General features: G+C 40.0%; 1 protein-coding gene across 4 annotated transcripts in view; it reads left to right on the top strand.

The window, feature by feature from the left end:
- MYO5B (myosin VB) overlaps positions 1-27,228 on the top strand; it is a 386,415-nt gene that overhangs the window by 299,505 nt on the left and 59,682 nt on the right. For 2 of the 4 annotated variants that reach the window (XM_043514976.1, XM_043514975.1), the window contains exons 22-26: positions 6,758-6,994; positions 15,224-15,308; positions 18,184-18,332; positions 19,443-19,559; positions 21,325-21,447. In XM_043514976.1, the coding sequence (XP_043370911.1) occupies positions 6,758-6,994; positions 15,224-15,308; positions 18,184-18,332; positions 19,443-19,559; positions 21,325-21,447 (711 nt within the window). Of the gene's footprint in view, positions 1-6,757; positions 6,995-15,223; positions 15,309-18,183; positions 18,333-19,439; positions 19,560-21,324; positions 21,448-27,228 lie in introns of all 4 variants that reach the window. The other 2 variants (XM_038401609.2, XM_043514974.1) reach the window with 1 other exon arrangement.

The following is a 27,228-nucleotide window of genomic DNA, read 5'->3' as shown; positions in this document are numbered from 1 at the left end:
CACCAATGCGCTCGCCACAGGCTATGGCGCCACCTTCCGCTCCCATAGCACAGAGTGCTTGCATGTTGGCACTGACGCCTACAAGTGCAACAACATCATCGGCACCGACCACCTCGGCACTGAAACCACCGGCACTGCACCGTTTCCTGCACCACAAAGACTTACTGATGTCCGTGACGCCAGAATCACCACTGTTCGATACCATTGTATCTCCGGTAAGCACGGTCCCATGTCAACCCACCACACCTTTTGGCTTCTCTATTTTCCAGCAAGGAGGAAGACGAGGAGGAGAAGGGTGGTTTTTCATCACACCAGTCCAGTCCCATCCAAACTACTTCAGCTTAGGCCCACCTGTACAACCTAAGTCTTACCACAGGGTTGACACCCAGACCAGGTAATGGCCACTTATAGATGCCTCCACCTCTGCCATTCCCCATGCAGTGGCCCTACTGGGACCCCTGGAGGGCACTCACGAAACAATATGCTTGGCTCCCGAACTCCTACAGGGAGAGGATTAGATTTCTCCCACTGCCTTCACTGGCTACACCATCAGAATCTCTGGAGGAAAATTTTGAAGACAGGAGGAGGCCCTGGAGCAGGAAACAACACCATCAGCCAACATTTCCTTCTCTTCCCCAGGTCAGGCCATAATGCTACGACCACCCACAGCTTGTGATGATTTCAAACATTTCCAGGAGCTCTTCAAAAAAATTGCAGATTCCCTAGACCTCCCCCTAGAGGAGGTAACGGAGTCCCAACACAAATTACTGAACATTCTCCAAACTTCATTTTTGTCGAAAATAGCGCTTCTGATAAAAGAAGCACTTACGAAGCTGGCAAAAAAACATGGCAGACCTCAGCAACAATACCACTCGCAAGAGAGCGGATAAAAAGTATTACATTCCCTCAAAAGGGATGGACTTTTTATTTTCTCACCCCACACTGAACTCTTTCGTTGTTGACGTCAATCAACGAGGCAAGATGAGACCAATCCAGATCCACCCCATATGACAAAGCATGGAAACAATTGGATCTTCTTGGACTCAAGGCCTACTCATCAGCCACTCTTCAATTTTGGATTGCAAATTACAGTGCACTGATGGTGAAATACAACCACACAAACTATTCCAAACTCACAGGCTTTATTGATTACATACCGGAAGACAAAAGAGACCAATGTAAAGCCATCATCTCCAAGGGCCATCTCCTAGGCATCTCTAGATGCAGCAGACTTGGTGGCATACTCCATGGCCACAGCCATAGTTTGCATTGAGCTTCGTGGCTCCGTCTGTCTGGCTTCCCAAGGGAGATACAATCCACTGTGGAGGACCTCCCTTTTGATGGCCAGAAGCTCTTTCCAACAAAGACTGACGAGTCCCTCCAGACCCTGAAGGACTCTTGGGCAACCCTTTGTACCCAGGGGATATACACACGTGCAACAAGAAAAAAACAGGGTAAATACTATCCCTCCCAGCAGACAAGGTCTGGCCCATATGCCCAACAACAGAAGGGATACGACACACAAAGGCACAAAGAGACCTGAGCCTGGTCTATTGCATAGTGTTCTTTGAACATGTGCAGATACCCAGGTAGCTGCTTTGCAAATGTCTATGATAGGTGCTTGTTTAAAAAGACTACTGAGGTTGATAAGGATCTGGTGGAATGGATTTGGATCCCCGCAGGGGGTTGTAACTCCTTCTGTTGGTAACAAAGCTGAATGCATCCAATAAATTGAATGCACCCAGAGTCTGTTTGGTGGTAGCGGAAACTTTAGATTGGTCTTCTGAAAAACATGCCAGGTTGATTGAGATGAAAAGTAAAAGCAGGCAATTTCAAACCACAAGCTTGAAAATCCAGAATAGCTAGAATTAAATCACATACTTAAGAGAACACTTTTTCAAATTTCAAATTTTCCAAATTTATGTCTGAAGCTTCCTGCTTTAATAAATATCTGGAATGCAGAGTAACTACTACATTCCAATGGACCGTACCATAGATTCTGGGAGTCAGTTCATTTGACAACCAACTAGAAGGTAATGAATACATTGAATAAATACACAATTTGCAAAGTCTTTTGAATAGGCTTGTTTTAAATCTGACCAGCCATCTTTGTAATACAAATATATTGCATTTTGAAATGGTACGATTTAGGTGACAGATGCCTGACAGTTTGAGAGACAGTTTTAGTGTGGTGGCTTTTTGAAAAGATGAAGTCATTAATCAAGTGCTGTTTGTCATAAGAAGGCTACAGAATAGCTTCTTGATTACAGGTCCTTTAGCAAGAAGAACTCAGCTTAAGGGATTTTCCCTGTTCACTATAGAGGAAGTAAGTGAGCTATTCTAAAGAGATGTTTTGCATTGTCCATTTAGCTTCACAACATAACATGAGCATTTCAAAGGCAAGTGTTGGAGATCATCCAGATGTCTCAGTTGTGCGATGGCAAAATTCCTATTAATGTGGGCTCTTCAGTTGTCCCTTTGCAGATAAATTCTTAATTCACTCCTTCACTACAATTCACTTGGTCGTGGTGTGTTTTCAGATAAGTTCTCATTCTGGTTACCATATATACAGACAGTAAAAGGTTCTGAGGTTTGTGGTACCCATTTATTAGCAAGTACCTTTTGTCATTCTGTTGTGGGCAAGTCAGGAAACATTCTGTATCACGTGCAGTCTCTCACAGCTTTAAAGCTCGCATACCTCTGTACTACACAAGAGTTCCTGTTGGCTGCCCACAGTATTGAAGAGGATAGGAAATTTGTATGTGCTGTCTTAAATACGTTAGTCCAGACAATCGAGCCATCTGTAATTAATACCATGAGCCAATGTCACCACCTTCAGCTTCAAATGAGTGGCACCCACTTATGGCAGTAATGAATGAAGCCTGTGAGCCCAATTTTCAATCTTGGGTACCCGGATTAGACTGCCCAGTTTGGGCCACTTGCATCCACACGTAAGTACCTAAAATTGATATTTAGCGACCCAAATATCCAAATGCAGAATTAGTTGCCATATCTTAGCCACCTAAGTTTGATTACTGAACAGGCAGCTTACATAGCAGCATGCAAATCAAAACTAGAATCTAGACTCTACAAAAGCTAGCCTACAGTGAGCCCATTTACAGTTGTTGTGTAGTCCATGCAGAGTGCACAAAACACCTTTTTGTGAAGGTTACAGCATGCTAGGAGGAAAAAATCACCAGCTTGTTTTCATTTGTAAAAACACAGGCCTGTCCTCATTTAACCTCAGCTTCACACTGAATTAAATAAGAAAATTTTAACTCATTGAGACAGATCCCCTGGGTGAGGATTTGCTGTGTTACAGAAGAAAGCTCCCACCAAACCAAGCTTTCTGCTGGTATCCATTGTATTGTTCCTCAACCATTTGTCATTATTTGCTGCAAGGAAAAGGGTGCAAAGATAAAAATAGAGGAGATATGATCTCCAGATAACATTGGCTTTTCTGATCCTGAACAGCAACACATTGTGCGGAATTATCATTCAGCTGGGAAACAGCGCTTGGGAAGCTTATAGGTAGATAGAAATAGTTGGCTTAGTGCTGTGTTAGAGCTGGGCATTTATTTTCAGACAAATCCTTTATTTGAAAAATGCAGCTTTGGTTGACCCAAAACTATTTGCAAATTCTTTGGATAGTTTTGGCCAATTTTGTGTGTGCATGTGCTTGAGTCACAAGGGGAATTTTGCACTATTTTACAAAATGGGGAGGAAGTGGTGATGGTGCTGTGAGTGCCCCTTTAAACTTTCAGCTCAGTAGTTAGGGTTCTCTCCTGGGATGTGGGAGACCTGGGTTCATTTCCGCCCCCGTCCCGATATAGAGCAGGGATTTGAACTTGGCTCTTCTTCCTCCCCAGAGAGCACCCTAACCACTGGACAATGTGGTATTTTGAGGCAGGTCTCTCTCAATCTCTCCTGTTAAAGCTCTTCCACTTAGTATAAATAATTAAATATTTAATAGAGCAGGATCTGGGACTTGGCCTTCTACCTCATAAGAGAGTTCACTAACTACTAGGCTATCATCATTCTCTTTCTCACCCAATGACTATTCAAGTATTGCATACAAAGTGGAACAGCTTCATCAGGAGAGATTAAAAATAACCCACCCCAGAATAGCCTATAGCCTGTTGGTTAGGGCATTCACCTGGGAGGTGGGAGACCCAAGTTCAAGTCCTTGCTCCACATCAGGCAGAGTGGGGAATTGAATCTGAGTTCCCCCACATGCTTGGTTGATTCCCCAGCCCACTGGGCTAAAAGTCATAAGGTATGGCTCTTCCTCCTCTGTCTGTTATGGGACTAGTGCCAAAATCCCCTAATGAATCTATTGCTTCAAGAGGAAAGGTTCTCTTTGACCCAAAATGCACTTTGTCAATTTGCTGAAAAATTCTGAAATTTTCCAGATTCAGTTCGGGTCAAACCTTTTTTTTTTTTTTTTTTTTTTTTTACTATTATTTTTTAGAACTGCCAATGAACGGAAAAATCAGTTATTCGACCAGCACTCCTCCAAATCTCTTGTGGAAGCTTCTCTTTTTGATGAAGTTAGATTTTGTACCTGATGCACCTTTCAGAGGGAAGAATTTATACCCTCTAATCCTCCCTGCTTTCTCTCCAGCAAATCATTCCGAGCTCTCCCTCTTTTCAGAAAGACCCGAGTTTCACTGGGATCACCATTTCTGATTCTTTTGGGGGGTGCAAACAAGCCTCTCAAGCAGCCTTTTACCTGAATTTTAATTTAGGGCCTATCTCGTTATCATGACTCTTGTTCATTTGATGGTGGCCTGCGACAACATATTTTTACTCCCAGGTACCTCATTTCATCACATCAGGCCTATTATTTTAGCCATTTATGCTTCCAAGGTGGTGAAACATATGTTTAAAGTAGCTATCTGTGACTCTCCCATGTGAGACTGTTACCAAAGAAGCGCACTGTGAAGCTGCATAGCTTTGCCTGCATGCACCACACCCCAGAGGGAGTATTGTTGGTACTGGCAGGTGACTTTTGTGCTTCAGACAACCAATACTAGATGCATGTGGCTTTGCTGCATGGGGAAAGGTGAATTTTCTTTTGTGTCTGTGACTAAAAAGTGCCCCGATTCTTAATGTGTATTGAAACAATGTCTGTTACCTGACAGATCCAAAATGGAGCTCATGCAGAAAACTTTACTTAATGTTAAGAGAGCAAACAATGGTCACACGTGCCCTTACGGAAGTGGAAGAGTCAAAGATTCATGAGCTGGCGAGAATGTGCTGCCGTTCTTCACCTCCAAGGCAAAGATTTCCTCTTTGGAAATGGCCATTGACTTCATTGTGGCCAGGGCTGCAGCCTTCGTGTTTGCTTTTTGTAAACATCTATTTAACTTCAGTGACTAATGACCATTTTGGCAAAGGAAATAATTGTTAAAGATTTAATACCTGACCCTTTCACAGCACTGCCAACCCCAAGCATTCAAAAATCATGAATTTGGGCCTCCCAAAATCATGAGACTTTAAAAATAATACATTTGTGACTTCTTTGTTTTTGCCTTCTGGCTTTTGAGCCTTTAGGCGTCACATTTTCAAGCTTTTCTCTGCAGTCACATGGGCTAGAAACTTTAATTGACCAAAATGAAAGCTGGGATTCTCCTGTAATCACCGGACTCCAAGAGCTGAAGCTTTGACAAAAACACCAAATTATGAGAGTAACACTTTTGTCAAGGTGTGTGAGCTCATACTATACATCTTGAGATGCCCCCTACCCATCAACACTTCCTCCAGCAAAGCCAGGGAAGACCAAGTAAAACTCAACCAGAGAAAAACTGTTTAAAAAACAAAGAGATCTTTCAGGTTTTGTTAATACAGCAAAAGAAGCAAAAAAAGGGCATAAACCCAGTTTTTAAAAATCCTTTGCAGCTCACTTTAAAAAAAGCAAAAAGAAAAGAGGAAGAGTTTTTAAATAATCTTATTTATTATAAGCAACTGTACCCAGGGAGACGGCTCTGTAGTACTAGTAATGATATTTGATAGACTTTTCACCTAAGAGGACATGCTGCTGTGATTTGTGAATTTTCAGGGGAAGAAAGAGAAATTCTTTCGTGTGGTTGACTGTAATAATAATCAAGGGAATTGTACGATATGTGATTCCCATTAACTTTGCTTTGAGCCACAGGCGTCAAACAAGGGGCGGTGATTTTTCAGATCTCAAACTCTTTAGAGGAAGCTACTTAAGTGAGCAATTGATGACAGATTAAACAAAAAAATCAGAGCGCGTGAAAAGGCCTATCGAACCACTGCATCCCATAGATGAGGCATAGAGCTTTGTGCTCAAGCCTGCAATTACATTGCGGTTCATTGTCACACTAGGTTCCTGAAGGCATAAGTACTGAGAAGAAAAAGATAAACTGCAATATAAAATACTGCAAACCAACTGTATTAAGCAAAGCTGCCTATTTTGAAGGTGTAATAAAAATGTAGTTTACTGTTTCTGTTACAAGAAGTAACAAACATTATTTGCCTTTATTTCTAGTTTAACAAAATAAATAAATGCTTGTATAATTGTTACAGAAATATTACTATTAAGTTTTCATGTTGTAATTTTAAATTGGGTTTGGCTTATGTCTGTGTTTATTCATTAGGAAAGGGAAGCATATATGCGCACTGACGTCTATTAAAATTTATTACCTACAACGTTCAGGATTTTTCTTCATCTGCTTTTGCAATTGGTCCTGCTCGCATAATCCTTTTCTTTTTCCTGGGTTGTGGCTTGCAGAACAAAGAATACAAGCACCTGAATGAGCAGCTCTCTGCACTTACCTCTGCCTATTCCACCGATGTGGAAAAGCTGAAGAAGGAGCTGGAGCAATATCGGCAGAATCGGGGGGATAGCAACCAGCTTGTAAACTTGAAAAAAGAGATTGAGAGCCTCAGGCTGGAGCTTGAGAAAGCCCACAGTGAAAGGAAGATTATTGAAGACACCTATGATAAGGAGAAAGATCTACTCCGAAAGGTATGTGTTGTGTTTATCACGTGCCCTCCATGTGGTGTGTAGGCACCATGAAAGGTAGGTCTTTTTTCAGGCAATCAGAGATGGATGTTTTTGTTAAGAATAAGAGTGCGATTTTTCAAAAGCACCTATGGGACTTTCAGTGGGAGCGAGGCATCAGAATCCTTCCGGGGCTTTTGAAAGTTCTGCTTTTTTCATCCTTTTGCTAAATGAAGTCCACTGCTTGTCCACACAGTAGGGAGAGCAAGTGGCAGTTCAAGCTTCCCTGCCTCTGTGCCTTAACCATGGCCTGGGCATACACTTTTAGGATGGTGTTTGTGCCTGCTCAACTTTGCACAACAATAACTGTGAAGAAACTATCTAGGCACAGTTGGGTCCCAAATAACACTGTTCGCTAACTACAAGAACATGCAAGGCCTAGCTGCGTACATACAGCTGCTCTGACTGGTTTCTGGTGGCTTCTAAAACATAGAGTACAGAGAGCACCATTAGGGGGCACACACAACTGTTTAAAGGATAATACTATGTTCTGACACACTGTCGGGAGTGAGTGCTTGTTCATTGCCCAGGACCTTCAATCTGTGGCTGTTAAGAGACTGCTAATGGTGCTGATCATGGTGGTTTTGTGTTGTGCATACCTGTGCAGTAGGAACTGGATTGAGACTGCCAAATCACTTCCCATAAGCCATCAGCCCGACATTTCTAACTACTCTCAGTACTGCCAGCTTAGCTGGATTTGAATCAGTGTATTGCGCTAGAGGCAGAAGTTGCTTTCTGCCCCTGTGTTGTTACACCTGAGCAATCCATCTTTCTTGAAATTGAAGTTATGTAAAAGGTTGCCAATATTGAGCCTTTGTACAAGAAAAGTGTTGTAGTGTGCGCAGACGCTAGCTTTAAGGGTACAGCTATACAGCAATCAAACACCTGTGGTTGACCCAGGTCCGCTGAGTTGGGCTTGGATTCGGGGCTGTCAAATTGCTATGTAGACATTCAGGCTTGGGCTGGAGCCTGAGCTCTGGGAAAGTGGGGAGGATCCTAGAGCCTGAACTCCAGCCTGACCCCGAACATCTACACAGCAATTTTTAGCCCTGCAGTTCAAGCCCTGTGAGCCCAAGACAGCTGACCTGGGCCAGCCGCATCCAGGCCGCATGTCTTTTATTTCAAGGTAGAAGTACCTTAAGTGTTTTATTAGAGGACTAGAAATGACCTTCTACTCAGAAGTCCCTCACTTTATTTAGTTCCCTGTACAACATATCTGGGTCTGCTCTGGTAACTGGAGGACCAAGGTCTCGGAGTTCAACTTACCTCCAAAATCCCCAGTAGTACTTGTGAGAGGTGGGCAGACCTAATGAGAGTGATCCCGCTTATTTCTAGCTGCTGAAATCCTGGAGTGGTTTCCGTAATACTGCTATGGGGAAAGCTTACAGCTTGTTGACCTAGGGAAATGGACTGGAATAGCTATTTGGAATATTCCAGAATAGCTCCCTTTGTGGAACAGTTTATTCTGAAACGAAAGTCACTTTATTCTAGAATAATTACTGTGCTTTGGGAGCACACTAGTTACTCTGGAATAAGCATCCACACAATAGCTTTTTCGGCAATAACTATTCCTGTTAAACGAGCCCTTAGTCGTAGAGTTTTGATGATTTACTGTGAGAGCCACATTATCAAATCACTCAAACAGCCAAAGCTTTACAATTAAACCCATAGGATGCTTAGTACCCGCACGCTTTCTTCATGTCTGCCTTCTTTGCAAAAGCAATAACAGATGCATTTATTATGCTGTTTTCTGTTTCGCTGTGTGGCTGCATTGTTTTGTGTACTGAACCTAGATATGAAAAGGGGAAAATCAATGTGTTTACTTCCCAAAAAGCCCAATTAATTGTTTCCTCTTGTCATAGGAGACATTTCATTAACTAGCTACAGCAGACACCTTCAGAGTTTCAAAGGATGCTTTATTGTGGAGATGATAGAATTAGGGAAAAAATCCTTTCTCTTTGTTGTTTTTGATTATAATTCCCTTCAGTTATTTAGAAGAAGGCTCAGTTTAATAATGGACAGGGAAGGCACTTGAGAGGTACAAAAACATAGGGGGTCTCCTCGCCTTGTTATATAAATGCCTACAGCAGGAGAAATATTAGGTACTTACCCCTGTAATGAATAGTTCAATTTCAGAATGTGGCCCTTGTTTCTTTCTGCATCAAGCAGTGTAGTATTGTATCCAACACCACCTTCTCTCACATTGAAAATCAGCTTCCAGTTGCTTCCTCCAGTTCCTTGCCAATTGGAAAGTAGAGAGTTTATTATTCTGTTGTCTGGGCCCCTTTTACTGAAGGGCTGTCCAACCAGAGAGATTTGTGGGGAAATGCAAGCAAGATTACAGCAATCGTTTATCAGAAGTGCAGCAGAAAGTTACACAAGTAGGTAAACTTGAGGGCTCTAAATGCATTGCTAAATACCACACGAAAATTGTCAACTGAAAACTGCCAAAACCTGGGAAAACATAGGGTTTGGACCCTAATTTTTCATTTTTGTTGGTTTTTTTTCAAACAGAAAAACATTTTTAAGTAAGTAGACACACTGCAAAAATTTTCATTTAGTTGAGAACCCAATTTTCCATTGCAAATAATTTTCTTGAATATTTTCGACCATCCCTAATAATTCCCTATCACACAAAGATGTCATGAACCGGTCCTTGCTTTGTGTCTTTGAAGCACTGTGAGATCCTGGAGGAAGGCTTTCTAGGGGTATAAAGTATTATCTATTTCATAGTAAAGTAGGGCTTTGATAGTTATTGACAATTGATGACTCCACCCCAGCAATTGGGTCATTGGATCTAGTTCCTCTTAAGGGGTCTGAACTGATTTGAGGAGTATTTACTATGATCACCATAGGCAGCTCTAGAGAGGAAAAGAATTGAGAATTTTCCTACAGCTAGTATAGCAGTGTGGACCCTGGGCACTTTCATGTGTCACCATGGTGATCAAGGCAGAAATGCATTCTCTTTCGATTTTAGCACAAAAATCACCTGAGAACATTTTTTTTTCCAGTTAGATCAAGTTGATTGTGTCCTTTGCTTTCTTGGACTTGTGACGGCTGCCAACAAGTTCAAGTCCATTTTAGTTCTGATTTAATTGCAAAATCTGTTCTTAAGTCTTACTCTTTCAGCTTTTCTCTGCCATCCTCCTACTTTTAGGATAATTCTTCTCATTTTTAGGATGAGCATCTCCTTTTCCGGTGTGAATACTTAAAAACAGTTCTTTATGGATTTCAGGAGATATGCAACAGAGTTATTCTGAGAGTTGTGAGGATTCTCACAAGCTAGTAAAGATTTCTTTTAGGACAGTCCTTTTTTTTTTCCAGTCTAAAGGGCCAGTTTTTCAAAAGTGCTAAGCACCCACAATTGGGGCCAGATTTCAAAATAGCTCCCAAATAAGGACCAGATCTTCAAACTGCTCAGCACACAACAGCTCGCACTATGCAAATAGATAAAATAGACAGTTCTCAGTGGGAGCTGCTGAATGCTGAGTGTTTCAGAAAATCCAGCCACTTCATTTAGGTACCAAAATGTGAGCCATGCTCTCTTGAAATCTGGCCCAAAAGGAAACATGTTGAAGATAAAGACTTCCAAGTAGAGAAGGAATTTCTGCTGCATTGCTGCTGGATAACATGCTCTATTTATCTACACCTGCATTAAATGGACCTTTCTGTTCTCACCATGTTTCTCTGAAACGTGAATGTTGATAAATTCCCATTTCTCTTTCGTATGGAAACAAGAAAGAAATAAACAAGACCCATAAGGTCTGATATAAAAGAGCTTTCATTTAGGGTTTATTGAGGATAAAGGATAGCTTCTGGCTAAGTGTGTTTCTATTGTAGCAGCTCATCTATATATTATTCTTTTCTTTCTCCAACTGAAGTTGGGCCTGAGGCTGCAAAATCTCTATTTTTCCATTCCCAGTGTCTGTGGGTTACTTTCATAAAGGGCACAGCCACAGTACGTTAGCCTTTGGGAAATATTTTTCACTCAGTTAACTTTAAAAGTATGTAATGTAGGGCTCTACCATACAATCTGCTCTGTAGCAGAAGTTAGAATTCTTTCTCCATTTGTTTTTTGTCAGGTATGGCACTGGGTACTAGTGTCCCATAAAAATGTGTGGTTAAAATTAAAACATGCTCCAGTTCTCAAAGTAGAAATACTTTAGTTTTTCATAAATTCATAGAATAATAGAGTTTGTGATGATCTGCTCTGACCTTCTGCATAACACAGACCATAGATCTTCCCTGAACTAGTTCATGTTTCAGCTTCCAGTTGTTGGATCTTTTTACACCTTTGTCTACTAGATTTAATAGCCCTCTTAACAAATTTCAGTTCCCCATCAAGGTACTTATAGACTGATCAAATCACCCCTTAACCTTCTCTTTGTAAAGCTAAATAGCCTAAACTCCTCCAATCTAGCTCTATAAGGTATATTATCCAATCCTTTAATCATTCTCATGACTCTTCTCTGAAGCCTCTTCAAGTATATCAACTTCTTTCTTGAAGTGTGAACATCAGAACTGGACACACTATTCCAGCAGAGGCCAAACTGTTGTCAAATACAGAGGTAAAATAACCTCTCTACTCCTAGCTGATATTCCCATTTATACATCCAAAGATTTGAAATAAAATATTTTAAATACATGAAACTCAAGTTCCTCTTCTGGTACAGCATAATCATATATTGGTCCAGTTCAGACAGTCATTAGTAATTCTGCATGGTTTAGAAAAAGGCTTTTCTTTATTTTATCTCTGTATCTCTCTCTAATCTGCAGCAGTATCCATTAACTTTAGTACTCAGAAAGATAATAGAGCACATAATTAAGGTTTCAGAGTAGCAGCCGTGTTAGTCTGTATTCGCAAAAAGAAAAGGAGTACCCGTGGCACCTTAGAGACTAAATCGGTTTGCAAACACCTAGAAGATAATAAGGAGATTGGTAAGTCAGCATGGATTTCTCAAGAACAAATTCTGTCAAACCAATCTAATAGCTTCCTTTGACAGGGTAACAAGCCTTGTGGATGGGGGGAAGCAGTAGATCTGGTAAATCTTGACTTTAGTAAGGCTTTTGATAATGTTTCGCATGGCCTTCTCAAAAACAAACTAGGGAAATACAATCTCGATGGAGCTACTTGTAGATGGGTGCATAAGTGGTTGGAAAACCATTCTCAGAGAGTAGTTATTTAGTGGTTCACAGTGAAACTGAAAGGGCATATCAAGTGGGGTTCCACAGGGATCAGTTCTGGATCCTGTTCTGTTCAATATCTTCATCAACAATTTAGATAATGGCATAGGGAATATACTTATAAAGTTTGCAGGTGATACCAAGGTGGGAGGGGTTGCAAGTGCTTTGGAGGATTGGATTAAAATTCAAAATGAGCTGGACAAACTGGAGAAATGGTCTGAAGTAAATAGGATGAAATTCAATAAGGACAAATGCAAAGTACTCCACTTAAGAAGGAACAATCAGTTGCACACATACAAAATGGGAAATGACTGCCTAGGAAGGAGTACTGCAGAAAGGGATCTGGGGGTCATAGTAAATCACAAGCTAAATATGAGTCAACAGTGTAATATTGTGGCAAAAAAGCAAACATCATTCTGGGATGTATTAGCAGGAGTATTGAAGCAAGACACGAGAAGTAATTCTTCCACTATACTCCGCACTTATTAGGCCTCAACTGGGATATTGTGTCCAGTGCTGGGTGCCACATTTCAGGAAAGATGTGAACAAATTGGAGGAAGTCCAGAGAGGAGCAACAAAAATGATTGAAGGTCTAAAAAACGTGACCTCTGAGGAAAGATTGAAAAAAATGGGTTTGTTTAGTCTGGAGAAGAGAAGACTGAGAGGTGACATATAACAGTTTTCAAGTACATGAAAGGTTGTTACTAAAGGAGGGAGAAAAATTGTTTCCTTTAACTTCTAAGGATAGGACAAGAAGCAATGGGCTTAAACTGCAGCAAGGCTGTTTAGGTTGGACATTAGGAAAAACTTCCTAACTACTCTGACAGTTAAGCACTGGACTAAATTTCCCAGGGAGGTTGTAGAATTTCCATCTTTGGAGATATTTAAGAGACGGTTAGACAAACACCTGTCAGGGATGGTCTAGATAATACTTAGTCCTGCTGTGAGTGCAAGGAACTGGACTAGATGACATCTTGAGATTCTTTCCAGTCCTACTATTCTGTGATGCAAACCTGTTATGCACGCAGACATAGCAGAGAGCTGGATGTGGATAGTGATAGCTTGTAAATAGATTATAAAAGATTTGTAAATTACTGTGCTTGAACGCCATAGTACAAAGCAGGTTGAATTTCTAATTGCATTAGAATGTTCTCCGGGCTTTTACTTCCACTAACAATTTTGGTAAGCCATTTTTTTAATAAAATACCTCAGTTTATTCTGCGTTCCCAGAAAACTGAGGAATTCAGTATGAACAGATCAAGTAGGCTGCCACTAAAGATACATGGGTTTTAGCAGGGTTGTGTCATTATCCTTGCTGGACGGTGGAAAAACCTTTATTATGCTATAGTATGGAGCTGGTTTTCTTCAGGCAGCTCAAGATCCTCATATGTTCTGTGCAGCTATTTTCTACATTATGATAGTCATGCTATGAACTGCAACTGCGTAGACCGAGAGAATAACATTATATTGGAATTCTGTGTTTTGTTCTCTCCTTCCTGGCAACAGTAGAAGTGTTCAACTTAAACAGAGCAATACATCACACTTTTAAATATAATGTTTTCCTGTTTTGACTTGTCTAAAATAATACTATTGAATAAATTAATAGTACCAAGGATAAATAGATTGAGTAGCTAGAGTAATGCTACTAGTTTCACTCCAGGAGTTGGTGTCCTCCTTGATATTTAGCTTTACTTTCTCCCAGGTTTTAAACAGCATTTCTTATAACTTCCATGTTTAATAGAGGTTCTTCGTGCTCAGCCAGTGCAGTCATCAACTATCAATCAGTTACTGTTGGAGGAGGAATTATTACAGATTTATTACCTCTTTGCACTACCGTAACATCTAGAGGCCCTGATCAGAGTTTCAACTCATTTCCTAGGTTCTGTAACAACAGAGTAAAACCGTTCTTATCGCAGAGTGCGTATAATCTGAGCATAAAATTCAACGGGTGGGTATAAACACAAAATTTCAGAGCTAAAAAAGTTTGAAATAGGTAGTATTTCATTTGTCAGGCACTTGCATACCATGGTGATAAGCACAGTACAATAACCTAGACAGACACATCACCTGGAAAATTTAAATCTTCTGCATAGTCTTTTTTGTCTGAGAACATTTTCTTTCTCTTTATTTTGCCTCTAAATCCTCAGTTAATTGGCAGGTACGCTGAAATGCTGTTTTTTGCTGGTAACACATCTGCTTGGACAGTTGGGTATCCAGTTCTGTCTAGCATCCTAGTTTCATTTATATTGTACGTCACTTTTTTCATTCTTTTTAGAAAATTCAGAACAATGGTGTACTTTTTCTCCTCTGTTTGTTCCTTTTCTCTGTTCCTCTTCACCTTTCAGAACCCTTTCACAGCTGCAGCACTGATACTTTGTCTCTAATACATGTCATTTTGTTGTCTTGTAATGGTAACACCTGCAAATGGCATTTGCGCTGCCATAGAAATCTATACCTAGCAGTTGCCTGTTTTGTCTGGTGTTTTAATTCTGCTATGTAATGGTGATACTGTGTAGGAGGAGCAATTGCAGAATATAGTAACAAAGTCAATGTTATAATTTTTAAGAGAGGTGTAGATCTACTTAATTTTGAGCATGGGCTTCTCAGTATTTGGATGACATAATCAACTGTTGGAGCCCTGTGACTAGTATGTGTTGTGTTCCTATTCAATGAAATAGATACAATGTGCCAACTTGACCTTCTTTGCATTAAGAGGTTTTGCAGTAAACACTAGTGTCTATGGGTCAATTTACTTTGGGGAAAAAATTACCCTTCAGTTACAGTTAATATCTTTTTTACCATTCATGCTCCTGATACAATGAGAATAGCCCCAAAATGGCAAGGAGAAAAAAACCCTGTTTAGTTTTAAAAAACAACAACAAACTAACCAACCAAAAAACAAACAAACCAGGGTGTGGGGTCGGGGTGAAACTTATTCCCCTGAATAGAGCCTGACCTTGAGCAGGCCTACATTACAAAAGATATTACTTTGCCTTGTTTCTTCCTTAGCACGTATCAGACCTAGAAGAGGAGAATGCTCTTTTGAAACAGGAAAAAGAGGATCTTAATAACAGAATCCTGTGTCAGTCTGAAGGTAAGAAGAATGGTTTATAGCTTCATAATACTTGCAATAAACCGAGGATTAAGCTGTTTTTCATAAAATTAGTTTCTCCTGCATCCTTCCAGCATCCTTCATTTCTTTGACAATGTTTGTTGTTATTCAACAGTTCTGTTCTCTCTCTAATGCCAGGGAATGACAAGACATGAACCTGATTTAATCAGGCAGGGATTAAACACGGAATATAGTACCTAAAGGGGTTTTCCATTCAATTACATCTTAGAATTTCATCAGGATGACTGTAATGGGGGGACAGCCCTTTAATGCTGACAGATGGGAGCCTAGAAGCAGAGATGTTCGAACAGTAATATTTGGACAATGACGAATGGCATCTTGAATGTGACAGAATGAAGTGAAATTTTAAAGCAGAGATTTAGATTGTGAGAGAACTACAGATGAAACAACCAGGAAAGTCTCAGGACATGAAAGGAATACATTCCACCCTTGCACGTATTGTGCTTATCATCAGACTCTGTTCAGCTTTCATTATGATACAGGATTTTCTTTCCACATGCATCATACACAACCCCAGGAGGTGGATATATCGAATTAATCTATTGCATTCATGATGTACCTATCATTGTAATAACGGATGCAACATAAAGGGGATAAAAAGCAAGCATAGCAAAATATATTGGCTTCAATTGGAGGTGAATTTTTGAATGCCTTTCAGCAGACACTAGCTAGAATTAGGCATAGTGCATGCCAGGCTCTATGAAAGCTTCCAAATGGACCTCTGTTCATGCACTTCAGTTCTCACTGACTGCCAGCTGTCCCAAGACTTAGATTTTCAAAAATTAAGCTCCGAGGTTCATATTTAGGCACCTAAACAAGACACTTGATCTTTCAAGTGCTGAGCACCCAGAATCTCCTGTTGAAGTAGATGGGAATTGCTAAGTGCTCAGCACTCTTGAAAATCAATCCATTTATTTGGGCACCTGAACTACTTGGTCAATATTTAACTTTAGACACATCCATATTTGAAAATATTGACCTCTCATTAGAGCAGACTGAGATTTGATCCCAGTACTCAAAGCGATAGGGGAATAAACTGAACATTTACCCTCTGTATAGTGGTATCTGTTAGCCTGGCTATACTTAATGTTGAGATAGCGTTAATACTAGAAACATTAGAGCTGGTTGGGATTTTTCAAATTTCAAAATTTGGATGAAATTTCAAATTAAAAAAAAAAAAGGAAGAATTGCTGAGAGTCTCTGCTCAGCTTCCATTGCAGTAAATGAGAACACATCCATTGAACAGGAAAAGAGCTAGGCTGACCCTGAGCATTTTTACAAACCCAACCCTTATTTTCTGAGGATTATTATAGAAATTGAAAGTTCTATTAGGTCACCCAGTCCATCTCCTTTCCAATGTAGGATTGTTGTTACGAGGCTCCATCCTACACTATTCAAGTCCATCAGATTTCTGCCATTGATTTCAGGAGCAGGCCCATAATCCCTTGCAAAGTGACACTTGCCACGAATTTTCCCTATCTGTGAGTGAATGTTTCCACTTGTAAAAGCTTGCGAAATGATAGTATAGTTATTTTTCTTATTTAAATGTTAATTTAATGTTTGACTAAATAAAAATAAATGGTAATTTGACTGTTGCCAGTTTTAATTTTTTTCTTCTTCAGATAATGGGGGGAAATGAATTTTGTTTCAGAAAAGAGTTCTTGTAAATTAATAAATTCACATATAAAAATAAACTATTTTAAAATGCCCATGGTATTCTGTGCAGTAGGAAAGGATTAATGTTTTCTGGAAGCACACATAGCAAAGACTGCGTTGTACAGAGTAATCCTTCACTACCAGAGCTCTGTATTAGGGATTCTTTCTCTCTCACTCATCACCTTTAGTTTGATTACCTCTTTGTCATCACCAATAGTATGCAATAGTATGATTGCATAGATTTCCCACTTGACATCCAACATAGATAAATCAGGCGTAAATAGAGTAATATGGCTAATATGTATGCACCACTGCCTCTATTGGATAGAATCAGACTGCTTGTTTGTGCATCAGAGACATTTCTAAAAGCTAAAGGAGATTATTCTTTACTCAACTGGTAGAGACCTCTGCTTTTGGAGCCAGGAGTATTGGAGATCGATTCTAACTGCATCCATGAAGTTCCAAATAGCTGTTCTGCGCAGTGTGGTGACAAGCATAAAATTCCTAAAAAGAAAAGGAGTACTTGTGGCACCTTAGAGACTAACAAATTTATTTGAGTATTGGGGTAACTCAAACTTATTGGGGTAAACATGGGGAAATAGTTGCTTGAATGACTGGGAGTGGTCATTACATAGTCTCTATTCAAGCAACTATTTCCCCATGTTTATCTCCCCCCTCACTGTTTCTCAGACGTTCTTGTCAACTGCTGGAAATGGCCCACCTTGATTATCACTACAAAAGGTTTTTTCCTCCCTGCTCTCCTGCTGGTAATAGCTCACCTTAAGTGATCACTCTGGTTACAGTGTGTATAGTAACAGCCATTGTTTGATGTTCTCTCTATATATAAATCTCCCCACTGTATTTTACACTGAATGCATCCGATGAAGTGAGCTGTAGCTCACGAAAGCTTATGCTCAAATAAATTTGTTAGTCTCTAAGGTGCCACAAGTACTCCTTTTCTTTTTGCAAATACAGACTAACACGGCTGCTGCTCTGAAACCTGTCATAAAATTCCTAGCTAGCCATAGATTTGTTACAGTGTATTCACTAAATAAGAGAGCAAGATTACAAAAAAGCCTCTTAGCAGAGAGCATTTTATTCAACTATAAGTCATATTGCAGTTGTTTATAAGAAATCAATTCAGAACTGAACATCACAGTTCATTATGTATCTTTTAAAGATGAATTTGCCCAAAACACTGTCAAGGAAAATTTCCTGATGAAGAAGGAGCTGGAAGAGGAGAGATCTCGTTATCAGAACCTGGTAAAGGAGTATTCAAGGCTGGAGCAGAGATATGACAATTTGAGGGATGAGATGACTATTATAAAGGTAATGGAAGAGGCTTTTTACATTACCCCAGGCCTCTGATGTCCTGTGTGCATTATTGGTGACTGCATATTGCAGCTGAGTTCATTTGATGACAACAATGTTATTATAGAACTCATTTGTGTGGATGTTTCTGAGGGGGAAGTTATGCATTGAAATTAGACCAAGAGCAACTTCTTCTGGAAATGCATGGTTTTCTGTAGCCACTTGGTCAAGCATTTACAGATTCCTTAAGAACAGCAAGGCAAAAATCTGTTTCTTTTCTCTATTTCAGTAAAACAGATATAGTCAATTCTAAGAAAATTATTGTGGCTCCATAAATATAAAAGTCTAAGTTTTAGATTCAGCCTTGCTAGAGTTTTAGGAATAGCCTCATTGATAATTAGTTATTAAGGGATGCTGTCATCCAGTTCAAAGGCTGAACATTTAAAAGAAAACCATAAGGATATTGTGATAAATATTAGGTTCCAAACCCATATGTGTGTGTCCAAACGTCACAAATCGTGGATAGCCAGGCTTGGTTGCGGTAAAGTAGCTTCCAAAATTACATGAGAAAATTGGTGTCCGGTGCATAGACACTTTTTAAGTTCTTGGTTATGGTTTTATTTGTTTATATATATGGATGGAGTTAGGTGTGTTTGTGTTTTGTTGTTTTAAATTACATTTTGATTAAATGTCCCCCTGTTGTAATGTGCACTAGTGCACAAAAACCAGAAAACAAAGCCCAACTACAAACAAAAGGTAGACCTTCTTATGACAGTAATTTTAATATTGAAATATATATTTTTAAACTAAACCGCTTTATGAGGAATTCTTCTTTTGACCAGCAGATATATTGTATGTCTGCATTGTCTTGTCCAGCTACTTAGACTGTAGGAGCTTTGGGTAAGCAGCTGTCTGTACAAAACACAGAGGGACAGTCTTGAATACAGTGCTTTGACTCGATGAATAATATAGATCCGTTATTTTAAGTAGAAAGTGCCATAAGTGTACATGATTATTTATAAAACACCTAATAGATAAGGTCCCTGTCCCAAACACTTTGTTTACATAATCCTTAGTATAGTATCTTTTCTACTAAATCACTCCTATTTTCCTTTTTTTGGACAGCAGTCCCCAGGACACAGAAGAAACCCATCTAACCAGAGCAGTCTAGAGTCTGATTCCAATTGTCCATCAGTCTCTACATCTGAGATAGGAGACACGGAGGATGCAATACAACAAGTGGAGGTACCATAAATCAGACAGGCTAAGAGGCTGTGTATGATTCTGACTACTCAAGAGGGAATAATTGATATGTGACTCATTCTAAACGGAGCCCGTAGAGTATGGAATGTGACCAGTTAGAATTTCTCCTTTTTTTCATGCTATGAATGATTCTTGTTAATTGTATGAGAGGGAATTTTAAGGCTCTGATCCTGCATAGAGCACTACTAAGAACTCAGTGCAGGATCAGGCCCTTAAACACCATTTAAACATAATGAATTGATGTGTAGTGTGCATCCTGGCAAATACGGAAACGTACACAAAACATTAAACATTATTATGACTTACTATCAATACTGATCGTAAAGTTACATTTCTATACCATCTTTCATTCCAAAGGATACCAAATTACATTATAAACCTCCTAAAGAACAGTTTTCTCTGTTTTTTGCAAATCCTTGCCAGCCAACACATCCTCTCAAAAAAAGAACAATTTCAAATATCTCAGTATAGAAGGAAATGTCCTACTTAAATATCTGACTTGGTTGAGGAAGTGAAGACTTATTGGAGAAAGGGGAAGTATATTTTGCTTACTCCTTGCTAACAGTGGCATAGACCAGTTTATATAAAGAGTACACGTCATATTTAAGGTGGAGTGTAAAATAGAGTCTTTGCTAGAATAAAGGCCTGGGATGCTTTGGGTTCCATTTTCTAGTCTGTGACTTTGAGCAAGTCACTTCATCACTCCATGCCGCAGCTTCCCCATCTGTATAAACCCATAAATTACCTACCTCACCTGGCTGTCATGAAGCTTTTTAATACCTATCAAGCCTTCTGAGAACCACTGATGAAAGCTTCCACTATGTAAATACAATGGATTGGGGCCTCTAGACTATACCAAAACCTCAATGTTGGTCACATCTCAGTATTAAAGCTCCATTTACAAGTAATGTATGAAGTGTTAATAAAAGATTAATGTATGTTTTAAGCCTGTTACATACACTAGTATGTCTCACAGATGATTTTAAGCCAATCAGTAGAGAGTTTTATAGATGGTGATAAGCCATGGCTATAAGCAACATATTGACTCTATGAACTGTATAACGATTAATTAGTTAATTAAAATGCCCATTAACCATTCATTAACCCTTTATAACCTATTTATAATTGAAAACGTAATGTGTACCTTTAATATTAAATATTAATATTGGTCTTTCAAAATATGGAACTTCTTTAAACTCTTGTATTAAGTATTTGAAGATGATGTGAACGTATAGAGACGTGTGTAGTCCACATATAGTTACTGAGTGGAGCATTCACCACTTCAGCTGGGAGAAACTTTTTTCAGAGAAAAATACAGATTTAGTGACAACGAAATGTTTTGCAAATACGTGCCAGTTTTGCCAAATTGTTGTGGGGCTAGTGAGTATTCAAGTCTTGGGGAGAGGGAGAATTGAGCACTGTTATTTTTTTCGGTTTGAAATTAATTTTCATTTAGAAGTTTTCTTGTTTAAAATAAATAAACACTTTTAAAAGCTCAAAACTGAAACAAACAGTTTTTGTTTAAGATTTTTGTTTGGCCCCAACTAAATTTTTGTTTTGACTTCTCAGTTCACCAAAACTTTTGAAAGTTTTAGCTTTGGTCAGATCCAAAACAATTTAAAAAAAAAATTTTTTTTTGAGGTTGCCAGTGAACCAAAAAATTAGTTATTCCCCCAGCTCTATTCACTAACATTTCTGGACTGATAAAATTTCTCTGTCTGTCTCTTTCTCTCTTTCCCCCATGTAGGATGTTGGTTTGGATAAAGCAGCCATGGATATGACTCTGTTCCTGAAGCTACAAAAGCGAGTGAGGGAGCTTGAACAGGAGAGAAAGAAACTGCAAACCCAGCTGGAGAAAAAGAAGTCCCAGGTAAAAAATGTCCTTTTATTGATTTTAATATTAAATTTCATATCCTAATTGGCTTTCCTAGAGAGCCTTACGGCAAGCAGTGTGTGATTTAGGATTTGGGTGCAATGGCCTTCAGTTAAGAAAGGCCAAATTGATCTTGGAAATGAGGAGAAAAACCTTTCTGGCAGTTGAGGACAATCAGCCAGCAGAACGGTTTTGCCTGGTGAGATGGTTTATTACAAACTCATTAGAAGTGTTTGGGTTGAGAGTGGCTGCATAGATGTATATGAATAATCCTCTTACAGGAAACTGTACTGGATGACCAAATTATCCTTTCCAACCCTAACATGTATAATTCCCAATCACGATACTGGATGCTATCTAGCAGCTTTCATCATAAAGGATTGTACGATGCATACAAAAGCACTGAAATGCAGCCTCTTCTGAGGTAGAGGATGGTGGGCAGCAGCTATGTAGTCTACAGTTTCCCAACACTATTTACAGTAGTGAGCAAGGTGAAATTTTTAGCTAACAGCACCTGGGCAATTCCTATTCTTATGAAAATACTTTTATTGTCCATGCCCAGTTTAAGATATCATCCAACAGATACAACCTCACACAGTGAAGTGTGGTATTCCATTTATCTGTCTCAGCAGGTAGAGAGATGAATTAACTTTGTCAGCATTGAAACCAGTGGTTCTAAAGATTCAAAGAATTTAGAACACCTGTCTGTCTTGTAGATGTCAGAGGCCATATTATCATAGTATCTGAGAGCCTCACAATCTTTAATGTATTCATCTACACAACACCTCAGTGAAGAAGTGAAGTAGTATCCCCATTTTACAGATGAAGAGCTGAGGCTAAATGACTTGCTCGAGGTCAAACAGGAAGTCTTTGGTGGAGCAGGGAAATGAACCCGGCTCCCCCAAGTCCCAGGCTAACACCCGAACCAATGGACCATCCTTCTCTAGAACATGTTTAGATCACTCAGACACACATCCGCAGCTCATGATCCATCTCGGATTTTGCATTTCCCCAAGATACGATGCACGAGCTAAAAGGTTCAAAAATATGATCAAACTTGGAGGAATTGGAATGTAACTGATTAGATAAACAGAAGCTTTAGTGCGTATTCATGAGCTTCCTTAAATGTAATCTCCGCACCCTAACTACAAAAGGGCTTATATCCTGCCTCGATGCCACCCTGAGTGAAAAGGAAGAAAGTTCTTTCCTAAAAGTTTAACCTAATCAGAGATTAATTTAGAGGTTCAAAGGGACAAATACCCAGAGAGAAGAGCCTCACACACCTCTACTAGCTTAGCCTGCCTGAGTCATTTCATCTCCTAGAACAGGTGGGTGCCTGTACTGTCAGATACATCCATTTCCTTACAGAATATAAAGTCAATCCAGCAAAGTAATTCATTCTCTCTAAATATATACATCATTCTATTCAACCATGAATAACAGTGTCATTTTATTTTATTGCCACTCTCCTCCACATGAGCTATGACTTTGAAATCAATGAAATGTAAAATAAATGTTGAAATGATTTATCCCACCACAGAGACAATTGACCCTGCAATGGCTGTTGGCCTGTAGTGTAATGAATCCAATATACCATTGATCCTGTTTACTATGCCTATGGGAAATTTTAGCTGTGAACTCCATTTTAATATCTGAGACCAGCAAGTGAAAAGGCAGCCTGAATAATAGAAGGCAAATCAAGGCACTGTCTATTCACACATGAATGAGTCTTACAAACATGAGACCATAACACTCTGTTCTTGTTACTAACATGGGCCAGTGTTTTCAAACATGGATACCTGAAGCCAGGCATCTAAATATATATGAAGTCACATAAGTAAGTGACTTGATTTTCAAAGTGCTAAGTGCCCTTCATTCTTGTTGGTTTCAATACTCAGCACCTTTGGAAACCAGAGTATTTATTTATGTGCCTGTTTGTGAATTTAGGAGTTCAACTTTAGGAATGAAAATGGGGAAATGTTGGCCATAGTCCCCTCAAGTGTGATAGGCATTCTACAGACACTAGGTAGGCCTGTGTCCCAAACTGGGTATTTTATAACTCCATATTTTCAAGACTGAGTCCAGTAATAGTTATATAGTATTACAGCCATTGCCAGCTCTAAGGGCATGTCTGCACTGCAGCTGTGCCACTGTAGTGATATAGTATAGACGCTTCCCACACTGACAGAAGGGGATTTTCCATTGATGAAGTTAATCTATCTCTCCAAGAGGCGAGATAGCTAGAAGAATTATTTTTCTATCAACCTACCCGTATTTACACCGGGGGGCTAGGTCAACCTAACTACAGAACTTGGGGCCAGAAATTTTTGCAGCCCTGAGCAACTTAGCTACATTGATCTAATTTTTAAGTGTAGACCAGTCCTCAGATAATAAACTGCAAAACAGCAATAGAGGTATAGTCACTAGCAGAGTTTATTCCTCCACATCATAGAATCATAGAATCATAGAATATCAGGGTTGGAAGGGACCCCAGAAGGTCATCTAGTCCAACCCCCTGCTCAAAGCAGGACCAAGTCCCAGTTAAATCATCCTAGCCAGGGCTTTGTCAAGCCTGACCTTAAAAACCTCTAAGGAAGGAGATTCTACCACCTCCCTAGGTAACGCATTCCAGTGTTTCACCACCCTCTTAGTGAAAAAGTTTTTCCTAATATCCAATCTAAACCTCCCCCATTGCAACTTGAGACCATTACTCCTCGTTCTGTCATCTGCTACCATTGAGAACAGTCTAGAGCCATCCTCTTTGAAACCCCCTTTCAGGTAGTTGAAAGCAGCTATCAAATCCCCCCTCATTCTTCTCTTCTGCAGACTAAACAATCCCAGCTCCCTCAGCCTCTCCTCATAAGTCATGTGCTCTAGACCCCTAATCATTTTTGTTGCCCTTCGCTGTACTCTTTCCAATTTATCCACATCCTTCTTGTAGTGTGGGGCCCAAAACTGGACACAGTACTCCAGATGAGGCCTCACCAGTGTCGAATAGAGGGGAACGATCACGTCCCTCGATCTGCTCGCTATGCCCCTACTTATACATCCCAAAATGCCATTGGCCTTCTTGGCAACAAGGGCACACTGCTGACTCATATCCAGCTTCTCGTCCACTGTCACCCCTAGGTCCTTTTCCGCAGAACTGCTGCCGAGCCATTCGGTCCCTAGTCTGTAGCGGTGCATTGGATTCTTCCATCCTAAGTGCAGGACCCTGCACTTATCCTTATTGAACCTCATTAGATTTCTTTTGGCCCAATCTTCCAATTTGTCTAGGTCCTTCTGTATCCTATCCCTCCCCTCCAGCGTATCTACCACTCCTCCCAGTTTAGTATCATCCGCAAATTTGCTGAGAGTGCAATCCACACCATCCTCCAGATCATTTATGAAGATATTGAACAAAACGGGCCCCAGGACCGACCCCTGGGGCACTCCACTTGACACCGGCTGCCAACTAGACATGGAGCCATTGATCACTACCCGTTGAGCCCGACAATCTAGCCAGCTTTCTACCCACCTTATAGTGCATTCATCCAGCCCATACTTCCTTAACTTGCTGACAAGAATGCTGTGGGAGACCGTGTCAAAAGCTTTGCTAAAGTCAAGGAACAATACATCCACTGCTTTCCCTTCATCCACAGAACCAGTAATCTCATCATAAAAGGCGATTAGATTAGTCAGGCATGACCTTCCCTTGGTGAATCCATGCTGACTGTTCCTGATCACTTTCCTCTCCTCTAAGTGCTTCAGGATTGATTCTTTGAGGACCTGCTCCATGATTTTTCCAGGGACTGAGGTGAGGCTGACCGGCCTGTAGTTCCCAGGATCCTCCTTCTTCCCTTTTTTAAAGATGGGCACTACATTAGCCTTTTTCCAGTCATCCGGGACTTCCCCCGTTCGCCACGAGTTTTGTGCAGAATGTCTGAGTTGCTTTACAAAACAAAATAGCTTCCTATATTTTGGGCCTTATTAGCTTCCTATATTTTGGGCTTTATCTAAAAGGTCAACGTTTACCCACAAGTACTAACCCACACAGTGGTATCTGAGACAGCAGTTTGTCCTTCTGATAGAGAATAGCTGTGCTTTCACAAATACCGTTGTGATAACTGTTAATATAGGTCAACTTTTCATGGCAACCTGTGTATTTTCCCTTTCTTCGGCAGAGGTAACCTCTGTGAATTAGATATTTCAGAGCCCATTATGATAGGTCGTATTTTTGTTTGAATTATAGTGGTTCTTTCTATGTAAAGATATATATATAACAATACATTATACAGCTCATAGTACAGTACACCATGTTTGGCAACAGCAGCTGAATATGAAATGTCTAGTTATTACAGTTCTTGGTTTCATAACAAGAGGTTTTTTTATCTGTTTTAATGCATGTTTTTCAGGTATCCATTTCGGTTATTTCTCTTAAGCAGGAGATCCATGTGTCCATTTATAAAAGCAGTGGCAAAGTCAACTAAAGTGCTATCAATCATCTCTAATTCACTGCAGCCAGATACTCCTATTGAACATCAATAAAATTATTCCATCTGGTGACTGCAGGAATGCATCATAGGAGATGCACAACTGCTTTTAACCAATAATCTCCATTCATTGGTAGAGGCTTAAAAAACAAGGTTCCTGCCAATATGCCATAAATTGTTCCCCTCATATTTTTAAATCTTTCTGAAGCTGACCTGTCTCTCTTAAGGAGTTAACTATAAATGAGCTAAAACCCTGAACATTTTACCCCCCCAAAACCTCCCCATACGTTTTTAGTAGGGTTCATTCCAACTGGTCAAGGTTCTGAAGAATTCATAGTTTTGTCCATTTCTAACTATATTTCCAAGAGTAGGGTTCTTATCGAGGTTCACCCCTCAGGCCCAGTCCTGCTCTGGGGCATGACTAATTCCGGATCAGTTTTCAGTTTGGACTTGATGTGATTTGAGTCAAGCTGTCACTGTTCCTCACTGCTCAACAGAAGAAAAGGGAAAGTCAAAAATAGCATTTCTGTCAGTGCTGCCAGTTCTTCAGTGCTTCTTTTTGCATTTAAATTTTAATTCCATGGTAGCACTACAGAGATAGCAAGCTCAGCCACTGACGTATCTGCTCCTTGATGGAAATGTTTGGTTTTGAAATATATTCAAAGTCCCTCATCCTCTCTGGAAAACAACCAGCAGAATATGACATTTCTGGATATCAGTTTTGTTACCTGTTATGTCCCAGTCTCCAGAACTTTGTTACCTCTCATATATCTATAATGTATGCATAGGATGATAGGCATAGGAAAATGAGCTTCTCTTGTATCTTCCTCTCAGCCCATGTTTTGACCCAGATGAAGCCTGCCCCATCCATTCATGGAATCAAATGTACAGGAATTGCAGATCTTGGTGATCCCAGCTGGATATGGGGATTTCTCCATCGAACAGGCTCAGTGCACAAAAACAGTTAGCGATTCAATGATGAGTTTTGGTGCCAGGAATGAACTGATGAATTCATTTCTGGGAGTTGATCACACTGGTTTTGGTAGCAGTTGCTTCCCTTGATGAGAGATTTCAGAGTAGCAGCCGTGTTAGTCTGTATTCTCAAAAACTCGATCCATTGTCTACAGCCAAGCGCTACGATATAACCGCATTTGCTCCAACCCCTCAGACAGAGACAAACACCTACAAGATCTCTATCATGCATTCCTACAACTACAGTACCCACCTGCTGAAGTGAAGAAACAGATTGACAGAGCCAGAAGAGTACCCAGAAGTCACCTACTACAGGACAGGCCCAACAAAGAAA

This window comes from Dermochelys coriacea, chromosome 5 (assembly GCF_009764565.3).
Source record: "Dermochelys coriacea isolate rDerCor1 chromosome 5, rDerCor1.pri.v4, whole genome shotgun sequence".
Classification (NCBI taxonomy): domain Eukaryota; kingdom Metazoa; phylum Chordata; order Testudines; family Dermochelyidae; genus Dermochelys; species Dermochelys coriacea.
This window is presented reverse-complemented; position numbering and strand designations above follow the sequence as displayed.